The sequence below is a fragment of the Notothenia coriiceps genome, unplaced genomic scaffold, assembly GCF_000735185.1.
Source record: "Notothenia coriiceps isolate Sejong01 unplaced genomic scaffold, NC01 NC01_scaffold00032167, whole genome shotgun sequence".
Lineage (NCBI taxonomy): Eukaryota > Metazoa > Chordata > Actinopteri > Perciformes > Nototheniidae > Notothenia > Notothenia coriiceps.
The window spans coordinates 24179-38963 of NW_011364868.1; the positions used below are offsets into that span (position 1 = coordinate 24179).

The following is a 14785-nucleotide window of genomic DNA, read 5'->3' on the forward strand; positions in this document are numbered from 1 at the left end:
CCCCCACTCCCCCCCTCTCCTCCTGCCATGTGTTATCACTGCTCACTTACATCAAAGAGCAGCTGCAGGATCTCCATGGCGCTGGTTAGCATGGAGATGGCTGGTTCCCCTGGAGACGGCTGTGTGATGCTCTAGTGAAAGTCACCCTGATGAAGTGTGTTCACCGCGGTACAGTACCTCTATTACAGCAGCAGTGCATGCCTGCAGCTGTCCTTTAAAAAACATTCATTTCTGCCCATGAACGCCTCATCTCTGAATGTAAATAAAGCATGAGATATTATGGCCTGTTTTAATTTATATTATGGTTTGAGTATTAAACGAAGGGTTAATATTTAAGATAGGTCAACATATTTTTTCCTGTCCTTGAGCTCATGGTCGTTTTTTTTTAACATTTCTTTCTATGTGAATGAAGGAAATGTCTATATTTAACGCTGTTGTATGCTGTTGTGTTTTAGAGAGCCAGCTCATACAAATGTTTTTACATGTAGAGGTCTGATCTGATCCATCTCAGTGTTTTTTAGACTGGTGCAGGTAAGGCAATGTTCATTTAATGGTACACATACAGTGAGCTACACGTGTCACTGCCTTGTTTAAACTCACCAAGGAAATGTTGTTTGTGAGCTTCTCATTTTGGGAGGCATAGAAGATGAAAATAAAGTGTTTTGAAAGGTTTACTGTGTCCGAACATCATTGTGTGGAATGTACATTGCAAAGGGTACTTGTACTTAAAGGGGCCCTATACTTTTTGGAGTTTCCCTTTCCTGTAGTGTGTTATATAGCTTTTAGTGCATGTAAATGGCCCGCAAAGGCTAAAATCCATGTGTTCCCTCCAGAGGGAGTTTCTCTCCCACACACTTCCACTTTACTAGTACATTATTGGCTAAGAGGCGGGACATCTCTGAGCAGTTCACGAATCCCAACAGAGCTGGCCAGCTAACCAATCAGAGCAGAATGGACTCTGGTTTCAGACAGAGGGTGAAAAATAAAGAGCTTTTTGAACAGTTAGAGGCACACAATATATGTACCTGAAAGTAAACACAATATGCTCTTTAAACTCTTTGAATATTTAAATACTTTGACCCGCTACATTTCAAAGGCATTTTTTTCAACAATTGTTTTATCTTTTTGTCTGAAAATATTAAGCATATCAATTCACTGTTTTGATATATACAATCCATGTGGCTCCACCTTGACCAGGTGCCACATTCAAATATATTGTATCCTTTAGTAACAGTAAAAATGATCCTATAATATAATATACAATCATACAACAGGAAAAGAGCCCATTTTGCTGCTTAATAAAATGTACATATTTATGATAATATTGACATACTTTCACTCAAGTAAATGTATTCAAGATGTTTACTGGTAATGATGTATTTACATTGTCATTTACTGTACGGAGACCTTAAAAAACTGATATTTTATTTATTTATCACCATCATTATTTATTATCTGTGTAAAGGATCCATATCATTTACACACATTAATAAGGGCTTACATTATCTAGTATACTTTGGCAGGATTCAACTATTGACGGGGCCTGTTGGGGCCCAGTCAAATGCATGCACAGGAACAGGTGGGTAATCAAGTTAGGTCAGTTACCAGCAATGCCTTGTAAGTAATGCAGCCTTTTCAAACCAACAAGATAATAGAAAGAGTCGTATTCAGGCTCTACGGGGCCCAATGGAATTGAGAAAACTTCCTCAACCACTTGTGGGATATCACCCTTGTGATGGATCTAATATTTAAATTTACAAAACAGGAATGAACATTTTAAATATCAAAATATAAAAAGTTAAAAAGTAGTGTATTAGCATCAAAATGTTCTAACTATGTAAAGCTTTTTTTGTTTACCTTTCAGATGTTGTAGGGAGCCTCTGGAGCAGAAATGAAAGAGTTTTCAAATTGTTTACATTTTGTTTTTAGGGAAATTTTGTAATATTGCAACGTTGGCCTTAGGTGGGAGCAGAATTCTACTCACATTGTCTGAATAAATATATTGAATAACTAAGGGCTAATTTGCAGGATTTATTGCTTACTTAGCCCTATATCAGTATACAGCATGAATAATAATCACACATCAGTCATATTTGTTATGAATAGTCATTTATTAAATAGTAATGCAATGGTAGTCCCAAAATCTGGACCAGAAAAATCAGTATTGACTGATAAAATATTTTCCCAGCCAGCGATATCTGTCACAGGGCTTGGTTTGTTTATTTGGTTTGGGCTCGATGTCCACATAATCACTGACTGGGCCGTCATTGGGTCATCTGCCTCTTCTTTACTCATAGCAGTGTCACTGTCCTCTGATTCCATCTCAAACTCACTTTCTCCTTTTTGGCATTCCCCCCAAATGTAAAGCGTCTTTGGGTTCGAGAAAAGCGCTATAAAAAAAAAAAAATTATTATTATTATCACATCCTGCAGCCTATTATCATAATTAAAGGAATACCTACACCCATACATGTAGGTAAACCAATGCAACAAGTCATACAATACTGCCTATTATCATAATAAAAGGAATACCTACACCCACGCACAGATAAACCAGTTCAACAAGTCACCCAATGCTGTCTGGCTAATGATAATAGGCTAATTATCATACTGAAAGGGATACATCCAAGAGTCCCAACACATTTCAGAAAGAACTGTTTCTGCCAAAACCAGAGAAGAGTTAAATGTATTTGTGTAACTAATTAACTGATAAGATACAGGTAGAGTTTAAAATATTGATATAATTTCACATACTGCTATCAGAAATAATCTATTCATTTATTCAATTCTGGTCATAATTAAAAAATCTTAACAGAGGACACATTTAGAACTTAGTTATAGTAAATTTTCAAAGACATTATATTTCTATTTGTGTTTTATTTCCATATTGCAACAAAGACATAAGGTGCTCAAAATCAAATTTGATGAATGTATTCCACAAAAACAGAATATGTACATGTTCTCTAGACATAGTGATAATCACAAAAATAATTGTTTGTGGCATTTTACTTATTTGAATCTGACAAATCCAGTCCAATAAAACAAAGAGATGTTGCTCGTTTGAAGATTCTGAAGTTGTGTGAGTGTATGGTCAGAGGGCAGGACCTATAAACACATTTAATACCAAATAGCATTGTGACTATGTAAATGTAGTCTTTAAAAAAAACAAAAAACATTTACTGACTTTTTTAGGATAGCTTAAAAGTAATGTTGTACAATTACAACCGGGGGGCACCGCCTGTGTAACTACTAAATCACCAAGATCACACTGGTGTTTGTTATTCCCCTCTAGTTTACGAAAACATAAGCAACTTACTCTGAGCCAATCACGTGAAATAGTACCAAAAGTTCAAGTACTCATTAGGCAGAATGACACATTTTAGAGTAATGCACATTATTGCATTTATTAATGCAATTATGTGTATACATAATCTAAATATGCTAATAAACTGAAACTATCAAATATATGTTGTGGAGTACAAAGTACACGATTTCCATCTGAAAGGGAGGTATAGGGGAAGGAAATACTAATTTGTTGGGGTTCTTAACCGGTTGATGGTAGTGTCTTTAAACCAAACGCAGCAGGTGTTTGTGTCATTGATCGCACCACTGTTTCATTTTCAACAGCCGGGCACTTTGGTGACGTCACCCAGGAAAGTACACATTCTCACCGTGCTGCTGCATTGAACCGAAAACAACCGGACAGTACGCAGTTTTACCGACACACAGCTCATGACACTTTCATAGAAAGACGACGTAAGTCTCAAAACTCGCTTTAGAAACGGAAACGTTCATTTAAATGTCACTTAACTGGCGTCAAAGCCTTTATTTGTCAGCCATAATGCTAGAGGAGCCGGGCACGTCTATTTCCTGCAATGTACTAGGCTGCTGTTGGTTGGCTAAACTCTTTACGTTGCTGCTAGCTATCTGTTAGCCATTGAAAAAAACAAATAAATAAAAAGCTTTTAGTGAGTGTTTTCGTTTGGCAGCTACCTTAAATTCAACCTGTACCAAATCGTCACAATATTACAACATGACTTCGGTATTGGGCAAACTACGATGTAATCTGACATAACTGTTCCAGGATGTAGCCACGGCCCTTAGTTGTATTTAGCTAAGCTAGCTATGTAGGAATTCAAACGTCGTCATTTGTTTGTGACCATAAATGCTTTAAAAATAAATTGAATGAAATGTAAATTAACTGTGTCATGTACATGTCATTTATACACAGCCTGGGTGACAAAAATGGAGAAACCTCCCTTCAGGCAGAACCAGAACTGCGGAGACTGGGAGCTGAAAGAGAGGCTGGGAATGGGCGGTTTTGCCCATGTTTACCTGTACCAACATCATGTGAGTTTAGAGCCATATAACCCTGACAATGAACACTAAAACCCTGCAAGACAACCACTATGATAACTGCATCACTATGAACTTACGGTACTTCCTATTTGGATTGTTAAAGTCTTCTTTCTTTTTTTGACATCTATGAGGGTGATACACACAAACTGCTATTTCTGGGGTAAGCTTTTATGCTCTGTACAACAATAATGGACTTTTTGGCTCCTGTTTTGTAGGAAACAAATGAAAAACTAGCTGTGAAAATGTGCCGTCTGGAGCTCACACCAAGGAACAAGGACAGATGGAGCAGAGAAATCCAGATCATGAAAAAGTCGGTCTTATATTTATACAATTCTTATATACTACTTGTTTAAATTTCACACTGATTTATAGCAACATTATACTGTTCTCTCCTGGAATCATAGTGACCATACTTATTCAAAGTGATAATTTGTTATAAATTTAAAACTGCAGACATTCAGTGGATGACTTAGCACCATCTGTATGACCAATACAAAGTAATGCTGCATTGACCTGTCATTCTCTCTCCAGGCTGAATAACATCAATGTCGTGACAGCCCGAGATGTCCCAGAGGAAATGAGGCACATAGCCTTAAATGACCTTCCACTGTTGGCCATGGAGTACTGCTCAAGGGGAGACCTGAGGAAGGTGAGCTTCACCTAGGAAGGAAGATAAGAAATAACACATCCACATAAAGCAAGATAAATCTAAAATTGAATTTGCATTTTTTTCATTCTTGTCTTTCAATAAATTCTAATAGAAAATAATCTCACCTGAAAACAGAACTGTTCAACTCAGAGGTTCAACTCATAAGTGGATACACCTCAAACAATCACCTCACATGTTATTTTAGCCATGAAACGGCTTTACTGATTTATTTTCTACAAGAACCCCTACCTGCAAATGTTATTTAAAAAAAACAACAAAAAAAACACGCACCCCGGCCCAATTATTATCAGCTCATCGGAAGAGTAGCTGCCCCACACTAAACGTCTATATCAGCCAACATGTTTTACCTGTTTTAATGCTTTTGTTCATCATCTGGTAAAATATCAGACTTCAAGGCAGTCCTATTTAAAAAAAATCAATCTTGATCATAATTTAGAAGCAACCCCAGAACGTCTTTCCTGCTGGGTTGCTGACAGCACTGTCAAGGGAGATGCAGTGATTTGACTGACAATATGCAAATCAATCGTTGGTCTTCTCAACTGACATGGTCAGATCTGGCATGTTATGCTGTAATCAAATTGAATGCTATGTAGTGAATCAATTTAAATATACGTTTGGTTGTTTTATAACAAAACATACGAGGGCATAAGGAGATCAATTGGATGTTTTTACCAGCTGAGACTCAGCAGACTACAGGGCTAGGTTCGTCTTATACATTTCGATATTGGCTATGATGCACAGTTTAAAAAATGTTCCGATTAAAAAAAGGAGAAGAACAGATATTTATTTTCTCTCTGATTGAGGCCATTATAGTGCAGACATACACGTATTTCAAATGTACCCGGCTTAGAGTATTGTAAAACTCGTCAAAGTGCAGACGTCCAATGTTTAAAGTTCCATCAGATAAACAGATGACTTTACAACCGTAGTATGTTGTATGAGAGTGTTTTTCTATTTATGTAATGTAGATTAAATGCAGATGTAACAGAACTACATGTGTGTGGGTTACAGTTGCTGAGCAAACCTGAAAACTGCTGCGGGTTGAAAGAGAGTGAAGTGCTTTCATTACTCAATGATGTTGGTAAGACCAATGTTTTCTCTTTTATGAGGCTTCTTCAATCAGATGTGTACTTTATTAGAATATCATCATAATTCGGTTAAACCACTTTTTTCTGCTCCAGGATCTGGTATCCAGTATCTGCACGAAAACAAGATCATACACAGAGACCTTAAACCTGAAAACATAGTGCTGCAAGATATCAACGGAAAGGTAAACTGACAGTTTGGTTTTGTTTGACCTCACATAGTAAACCAACTTTGTTTTATTAATATGTTCTTCTTCTGCAGCTGGTTCACAAAATCATTGACTTGGGCTACGCTAAAGACCTGGACCAGGGCAGTCTGTGTACCTCCTTTGTTGGCACACTTCAGTACCTGGTAAGCAAACCAAGACCATTTTTGTTTTTACAATCAGATAATGCTAGTTCTATGAATCATCCTAATTATATTTTAGAATAATTCAATATTTCTACTACCTTAAAGGGGTCCTGTTATGCTTGTGTTTTATATCGTTTTATTTCCATGTAAATGAAAAATGTAAAATGCAAGATAACATATTTGTGGATCAAATGAATCATGTTGAATTGCATGCTTTCTCTGCAGGCACCTGAACTGTTTGAGAATAAGCCATACACTGTAACTGTTGACTTCTGGAGCTTTGGCACCATGGTATTTGAATGCAGTTGCGGCTTCCGCCCATTCCTGCACAACCTGCAGCCTGTGCAGTGGTGAGTTGAACTGAGTAGCAAAACATTAGGACATCTACATGTCGAGCGGGAGTGATTTATTTTAGATAGAGACTTTAGTAGCTCATAAATCAAAAGACAGTTCAGAGCATAGGCTTAGCAAAGGGAGGAGCTGAGGCAAAGATGCTGAGTGAGGTGAGACGTGTTCACGCTGGTGTTCTAAAAACAACGGGACACTTTTTTATTGTAGTGTCACACAGTGAGTGTTTGCAGCAGCAGAAGGTGTGAAACTCAGCTCATGGAGATAAATTAATTACCTTATACCCTCAGTGCCCCATTTCATATTCTGTGTCAAAACTCATCTGAGTTACAACTCTATCAAATCTGAACACGCAGACATCAAATAATAGCCTTACTAAGTCAAAACAGGCCTCAAAGTCGTAGTACACAGCTAACTAGGTCAACTGACTCCACAGCAACATTATATTTACTTGCTTATGTCCCCCAAACCCCCAATTCATGGCAATTGCAGTAACAAAACCCAGAGCATGATGGGTGTCGCCCAGAGTTTCCGTTAGAATTTTTTTTTGCCGGTCAAAATTAGAAAAGTGCCGGTCAAAGGTCTTCTTTGTTATTTATTGAGCTTTAAAACAAATTGATATGATTCGATATTAACCAAACTAATTATAGTACTGTAGATTAACTACATTATTCAAAAGTGTACAGTAACTTACAATAACACGGGAATAATAAACGGAGTGCTCTCTCTCACTCCTGACAGCCCGTCAGTATCTCATGCAGCTCGCTGATCCAGTAATGAGTGACCCGACAGTAAAACTAAACATATCTATAACTAGTTCAGGTAGTTTGAGAGGTAATTAAAATAGCTACGTGTGATATTCTAACCTGAAGTGTGTGTTTTTGTTCCGCTCACTGCTGCAGGTGATTATGCAGAGCTGCCTGTCGACTCGTCAGCAGCAGCTGATCTCTCTCTCCCATCAGATTAGACTTCACTCGCGTTTATGTCCATATCGATCAGATCTAGCTAGTTCTAGCTAATGATAGGACTACCTGCTTATCAAAAGAGACCTAAACAATAAGCGTCGCTATGCAACCGGGTGAGGCCGCAAAGTATAGCGCAGCATTATGCATTTGTTTACATGCCCACCGGAACCCCGAGGCATTACCAACAGATCAATGCACAATCAACCCATACAGGACATCCATTTCTCCACATTAAGTGTTAGACATTAGAATGGACTATTCTTGTCTGTCACATAAGTGGCTCAACTGATGCGGTATTGTGCTAAGGGGAAATGATGACCGGAGAGATTTAGAAAGTCGGGTAATTACCGGCTAACGAAAACTCTGGTGTCGCCCTAATAAATCAGATGGCAGGTAATGATAATACCGGTAATCCATGAGTATGTTTTTTGTGTTGCAATCAATTCATTTGATATTTGGAGTATTTTCAACTTGTCATTGGATCCAGTATACAGCATTGAAAATCATTAAGAGTATATTAGGTCCCACACTTGTAATAATTCTGCTAGAAAGTCGAATAACATGGTTTAGGTCAATAAGATACGAAAGCAACACAATTAAGAACACTGAGGCACGACAAATAATAAGCAGGAAAGGCCAGCAGGTGGAGCCAAATCCCAGAAATGAGAACTTGGCAAACAAAAAATAAAACAAAACATTTGGATCTCACCTTTCACCTCTTGACAAAATACAAGTGTGGCAGCCAGCCCAACACCTAGTGAGTTAACAATAATCATCATTCATGCATAAAAAATGTAGCCCTGTGTTTAAAGAAAACATCTCAAAAACCCAATGAAAGAAAGTTCCTCACTCAGTGTTTGTGAACACTGTGAAATGTTTAATTTTCCATCTTACTACTGTGCTGTTATGCGCAGTGTTGTGCTAGTTACTGAAAAACAGTAACTAGTTACCATTACTAGTTACTTCATTTAAAAAGTAACTCAGTTACTTTACTGATTACTTACAACAAAAAGTACGCATTAGTTAATTAAAAAAAGGGCTCCCATTAATGCCCTTATAGCCTTCATGCATTGGAGAATAATACAATCTGTTGATCAAGAAATAGCGATAGAAATAGTAGAAATAGCCTGCATGTGTTCTACAACATACCGTGCAATGGCTTTATCAACTTTTCCCTGGCCAGCAGTCCCTCGGTTCAAATCCAGCCGCTGTTGCTTAGGTGGAGGTGGAGTGGTGTCGGTTGAGTCTGGGTCTGTGGTCTTAGCTACTAGCTTCGTCCCAGCATGTTGTTTCTGCAGATGTTTCAACAGATTTGAATTGCTGTTTTGGGCAGTAGATAGGATCTTTGACCCGCCAAGACACAACTTACATTTAACTAAAACGTTCTTTTCTTTGTGCTCGACAAAAGTGAAATGGTGAGAATATCTCCAGGTGGAAAAACTCGACTTGAGCTCCGCCGCCCCCATGATAGTCTTGTTAGTAAACACAAACAAGCCCACAGCGCGTCTCCGCATGTGACACAGGAAGTATCTAAGTACATTTACTCAAGTACTGTACTTAGGTACAGTTCTCATCTCTGTTCACCTCGCTGTTGGCGGCGCTCACCAACGTCTGGGAGCCGAGACTATATAAAAAAAATAACAACGGAGTAACGCACCATGTAGTAACGGTAACTGAGTTACTGAATTTAAAAAATGACGCGTTAGAGTACTAGTTACTGCCAAAAATACTTACTTTGTAAAGCGTTAGTCCCAACACTGATTATGCGTGGCATAAAATAAAAAGCATTTGTTTATAGATGTTAAGTCATCCATCATCAACATCTCTTCTCTTCCCATCCACAGGGCCAGCAAAGTGAGGAATAAAGGTCCAAAAGACATCATGGCTGTAGAGGAACCTAATGGGGAAGTCCGTTTCTCCACACACCTCCCCTACCCCAACAATCTGAGCAGGTGAGGACCCTGGGACTGGCAAACATATCTCTTCAAAGACTGATCAAATAATGTAAAGCTTATAACCTTTTGTCGATATGTACATTGACATGGAATACAATTATTGCAGTGCATGGTCTTTATTTATATTACTGCAGTGAGAGATGCCAATGAAATGTTGTACTACTTATGTATGATGACAGTGTTTTTCATGTCTGTTCCTTGTGTTTAAAGTTGGTATTTAATTCGGCACAGTTAAAATGAGGCTGCACTGTTATATTACTATTATTAGTATTATACTATTTGTAGAATTAGATTCCCGCAGTGGCTGCTTAGGGATATATACAACTTCTGCCCTCAAGGAGGCGCTACAGGTCACTGTCCACCAAAACTGCCCGCTTCAAAAACAGCTTCTTCCCCTTTGCAATACGGACACTAAATGGACTCTAAATAACCCCAATGAACAATCACAATCAATCACACCTTGAACTTTATTTATATATGTCATGATGTATGTATTTGCTGTGGGTTGTACTTTTTATTGTCTGTTTATTGTATGTTGAATTGTATGGAACAAGCTGTAATAATCTGCACTGAACACGAATTCTACCAGCTTGGCTGTGTGGTCATTAAAGATTCTAATCTAATCTAATAAAGTGAAAATCACTTTAAGTACAGCCCTTTTTCAAAACTATGAATATGGATTGTTGCAAACTGTAAGTTCAGTATTTGGAGTCTTAGTATCTATTTCTCTCCTTGAACAATCTTTTATTTGCTGTTTTTAGCACACTGCTGGAGCCGTTGGAATCTCTGCTGCAGCTCATGTTAAAGTGGGATCCTGTCCAGCGAGGAGGCAAACTCAACCCTGACACCAGGCAACCCTCCTGCTTTAATGTGCTGGAGCAGATACTCAGTATGAAGGTGAGTTACTGACTGAGTTTATCTTAGGATTCAGCCGTGGATAGAAATGACAACATCATCAGCATCAATTTTGGATTTCTTTGAACTGTCAATGATGAGTTGGAGTGCTTTATATATATCTTCAGTTTACCAAACAGTTCAGTGAATGTTTAATTTCTCTCCAGGTTGTCCACATCCTGAACATGACCACAGCTCAGGTCCACTCCTTCCAGCTGACTCCAGAGGAAAGTCTCCACAGTCTACAGATGCGCATCGAGGCCGAGACAAAGATTGAGGTGGTGAACCAGGAGCTGCTGCAGGAGACGGGGGTGTCCCTGGACCCCAGGAAGCCTGCCGCACAGTGTGTCCTGGATGGAGTGGTACGTAGGCCTGTCACGATAAATAATTTTGTTGGACGATAAATGTTCCTGGAAATTATTGCGATAAACGATAATATTGTCGGCACCATTGTAAGACCATTTTAGACCACTGACATAATGATAATATATATATATATCATAATAATTCTAGTACATCCTTTCAAACAGAACTTTTTATTGAACATTCAACATTGCAAATGAAATGTGAAATAATATTAAAATATATAAATGATATATAATAAATAAAACAAATTAATTAAATTATAATAAATTAATTAAATCACACACAACCAAAACAATAAATTAAATAGACTCAGGCTGGAAAACAGAGCTCTCAATCCATCTATCTATCCATCTCTATATAGATATATATAAATAAATCAATATGAGCACACATTGTCTCACAAGCAAAAAAGATCTCCTGAAAACAACATTCATGTGTTCAGTCCACTGTCCATACAAAGACCCAGATGCCTCAACAGGCCATATCCAAATCTGTTTTTCGAAGTTTTCGAGCAAGGAACACCAACATGTTTGCATTGTCGGGCAAATGCATCTTTGATTGTAAACTGTCGGGAAGGTGGGGGCTCTCCATCTCCAGCTGCCGTGTTTTCTACCAGCTGGGAAAACGGAATGGAGTGGTTGTGTTTTAGGTGTAGTTTAAAATGCGTGGTATTGCCTGCTTTTGTCGCTACCTTTTTTAAACAAATGCGACACACCGCCCGGCTCATTCAAGTCCGTAGGTTGGCCTCGTTGATTTGGCTTGAATCCAAAATACTGCCACACCGGAGAATCGAGATGTGTATGTTTTGTAACCAATTCCATTTCACTTTAAATTCCCCGCGAGTAAGTCACAGGTTGTCTCCCGCTTGTCGCTATATTATTAATTTGGCTGCTACGCTGCTGTACGTGCACACAGAGTGTCCTGACCTGGCTGTGTGTCAGCCCCGCCCCTCACAGCGCGCATGGCCGGCAGCCACAGCTCGTCTGGCAGCCACAGCGCTCCTAGCTAAAATGCTGGTCACATCCTTATGTAAACAAACACGCATGTAAACGGCAATTTATCGAGCTCAGAAAAGTTATCGAGTCCATTTTTATTTATCGTACGATAAGTCAATTTATCGATTATCGCGACAGGCCTAGTGGTACGTTCACTTTAATGCAGTTTAGATAACAGCCGAATCACCCTTAACTGCTGTAACTTTCCTCTTTACCCTTAGAAACTTCAGTCAACTTATATTTAACATCCAAACCATTCATTTTCTTATACTCAGGTTAATTGTTGGAGTTAAAACCTTCATTAGCTGGTGTCCTGGATGATTTCAAGGACCCAAATGAAGTCTAGCTGCTGTCTTTGTTGTTTCCTTCAACTTCCCTACCAGTTTCCTTCTGCTAACAAAGCAAACACTCACTTTTTTTTAACCTTTTAAGCCGGGCTCCCATTGGAACCCTTAAAAAACAGGCAAAGGTGTGTAAAAGATTTTTGTCAGTGCTAATGCACTAAAATGATACAAAACAGCTGTGTCTGCAGGTATCATGGCTCACAGAAGCCTACTGGATGTGCTCTAAGGGACTTTGAATCTGTCCATGATGCTGTTTGAAGTGACAGGAAAGGCACTTACAGGCTGTATAAGTGTGTACATTCTTCTCTCCTGTGTAGAGAGGCTGGGATAGCTACATCGTCTACCTGTTTGACAAGAGCATCACCAAGTACTCCGGGCCCCTTAGCGCCAGACAACTGCCGGATAAAGTCAACACTATAGGTGAGTCTATTGTAAGGTGTGCTCATGCTGAGACAAAGAAGCCAACTGGTACTTCGAAGCATAACATGCATTCGTTATATTGAACACATCAGAAGATAACATTTATTTCCTGTGTCAGTTAGCTTGTGTAAAAAGGATTCTCTGACGGATTCTATTTGGTCCCGACTCTCATCTTGTTTAAACTCTGCAGTGCAAGAGGCAAAGACCCAGCTGCCTCTGGTGGTGTTGAAGAAGGTTTGGGGAGAAGCAGTGAGCTACATCTGTGGGCTGAAGGATGACTACAGCAGGCTTTTCCAAGGACAGAGGGCTGCCATGTGAGTCACATGATACATCTGGTATCCACAACAACATGACAAATATTCCTTTGTTGTTATTTTTATTGACAATTTGTTTTTAGTTAAACAGTTTCATATAAATCAGAAGAAAGTTGTATTTCCAAGTAGCTTTGCACATTCCAGTACTTTGTCATGGTGATTTGTTGCATGAAGCTAAACCAACACCATTTTTCATTGTTGTTTCTTCTGCCAGGATATTTAGAAATTGATTTTTTTTGTCTATGAAATGTTTGAAAATGGTGAAAGAAATGTCATCACAGTTTCTCAAAGTCCAACGTGATGTCTTTAAATGCCCTGTTTTGACACTTCAAAATGGGAAGGTATTCAGTTTAATAATATAAAACTGAAAACAACATAGAAATTGGTTTGACTATAAATGAACTATCAAATAGTTAATTTAAGAGATTCATTTTCTCTCAATCCACTTATTGATTTGTTGACTCGTTGTTGAAGTTCTACAATAAACACAAGCACAATATTTGAGAGACAAAAACATCTCAAATCTAGACATTTACAAAAGATATGAAAAATTGAAAGAGTTTGTGCAGAACTGCAACATATTGTCCAGGCCAGGGATGTACACAACTTCACGGCTAAGAATGTCGAGTACAAGTAATATCTGCATATGGGGAGATTGAAGAGATGTGGGTTAAAGTAATGGATGTGGAACAGGATAAGAGTCAGTGTGGTCCCAGGCCTTGTTACCAAACACACCTGCAGAGACTGCTCATTCTGCCTGATGTGGCCACCAGACACATCGGGGGCTCTGCACCAGGGGATTTAACCCCAGCCTGTAATGGTGCTTTTGATCTTCCTTACAAACCATTCCTATTCTAAATGGTCTCCATCCTCTCCCTCCAGGCTGAGTCTCCTGCGTTACAACACCAACCTGACCCGGTGTAAGAACAGCATGTTCGGCTTCTCTCAGCAGCTGAAGGCCAAGCTGGACTTCTTCAAGAGCAGCATCCAGTACGACCTGGAGAAATACAGCGATCAGATGCACTACGGCATTTGTGAGTGTTCACTAAATACCCCTCTAATGGAGAACATTTATATGGCTATATTTGTTTTAAATGAGCAAGATGTAGTTTTGTTTTAATGAGCTGTGTATGTTTTTTTAAAGCCTCTGAAAAAATGCTGAAGGCCTGGCAGGAGAACGAGGAACGAGCTGCGGCTTTTGCTCAGGTAAGGCTTGTTTTCAAAATGTAAATTTGGCCTGTAATGTCTCTCTGCAATCCTTTTGGTGATTGATTCCCGGTTTGTCCTGCAGGTGGCGGAGGTCAGCCATCTGGACGATGAGATCATGGCTCTGCACTCGGAGATAGTGGAGCTTCAGAGGAGTCCGTACGCTCGGCGCCAAGGAGACAAGATGGAGCAGCTGTGAGTTGTGCTGTGGTCGTTTACACAAGAAATGATTGGTTTAAGGCCGAAGTGTCAGGGGTGCAACAAAGGTCCCCACCAGGAACCAAACCAGGGGTCTTTCAATGAATCCTCCTGTCAGGGCTATAGAGATACATGTCAAGACTGCAAGATCTGGATTGGTTAGCTTTTTGCTGCTTGTGTTCTCTAAAAAAGGTTTCCAAGGATGGTGGAAAAATAATTGATAGTGAATGAATACATGTTTTCATTCAATCAAAACAGGAAACGTAGGTAGAGTTAAGATGTTGGGTTGTTGGGTTTTAGGGATGCACGATATTG

The 14785-nt window shown here is 39.1% G+C and overlaps 1 protein-coding gene across 1 annotated transcript; it reads left to right on the forward strand.

The window, feature by feature from the left end:
* Positions 1-3626: 3626 nt before the first annotated feature.
* Positions 3627-14556, forward strand: LOC104960684 (inhibitor of nuclear factor kappa-B kinase subunit alpha). The gene is made up of 16 exons (XM_010788835.1): positions 3627-3755; positions 4231-4349; positions 4574-4668; positions 4890-5007; positions 6040-6109; positions 6210-6298; positions 6376-6465; positions 6691-6815; positions 9623-9730; positions 10495-10630; positions 10795-10989; positions 12650-12752; positions 12943-13066; positions 13949-14100; positions 14211-14272; positions 14358-14556. Exons 2-16 carry the CDS (start codon positions 4245-4247, stop codon positions 14469-14471), a joined length of 1686 nt encoding a protein of 561 aa, XP_010787137.1. The 5' UTR covers positions 3627-3755; positions 4231-4244; the 3' UTR covers positions 14472-14556.
* Positions 14557-14785: the final 229 nt, after the last annotated feature.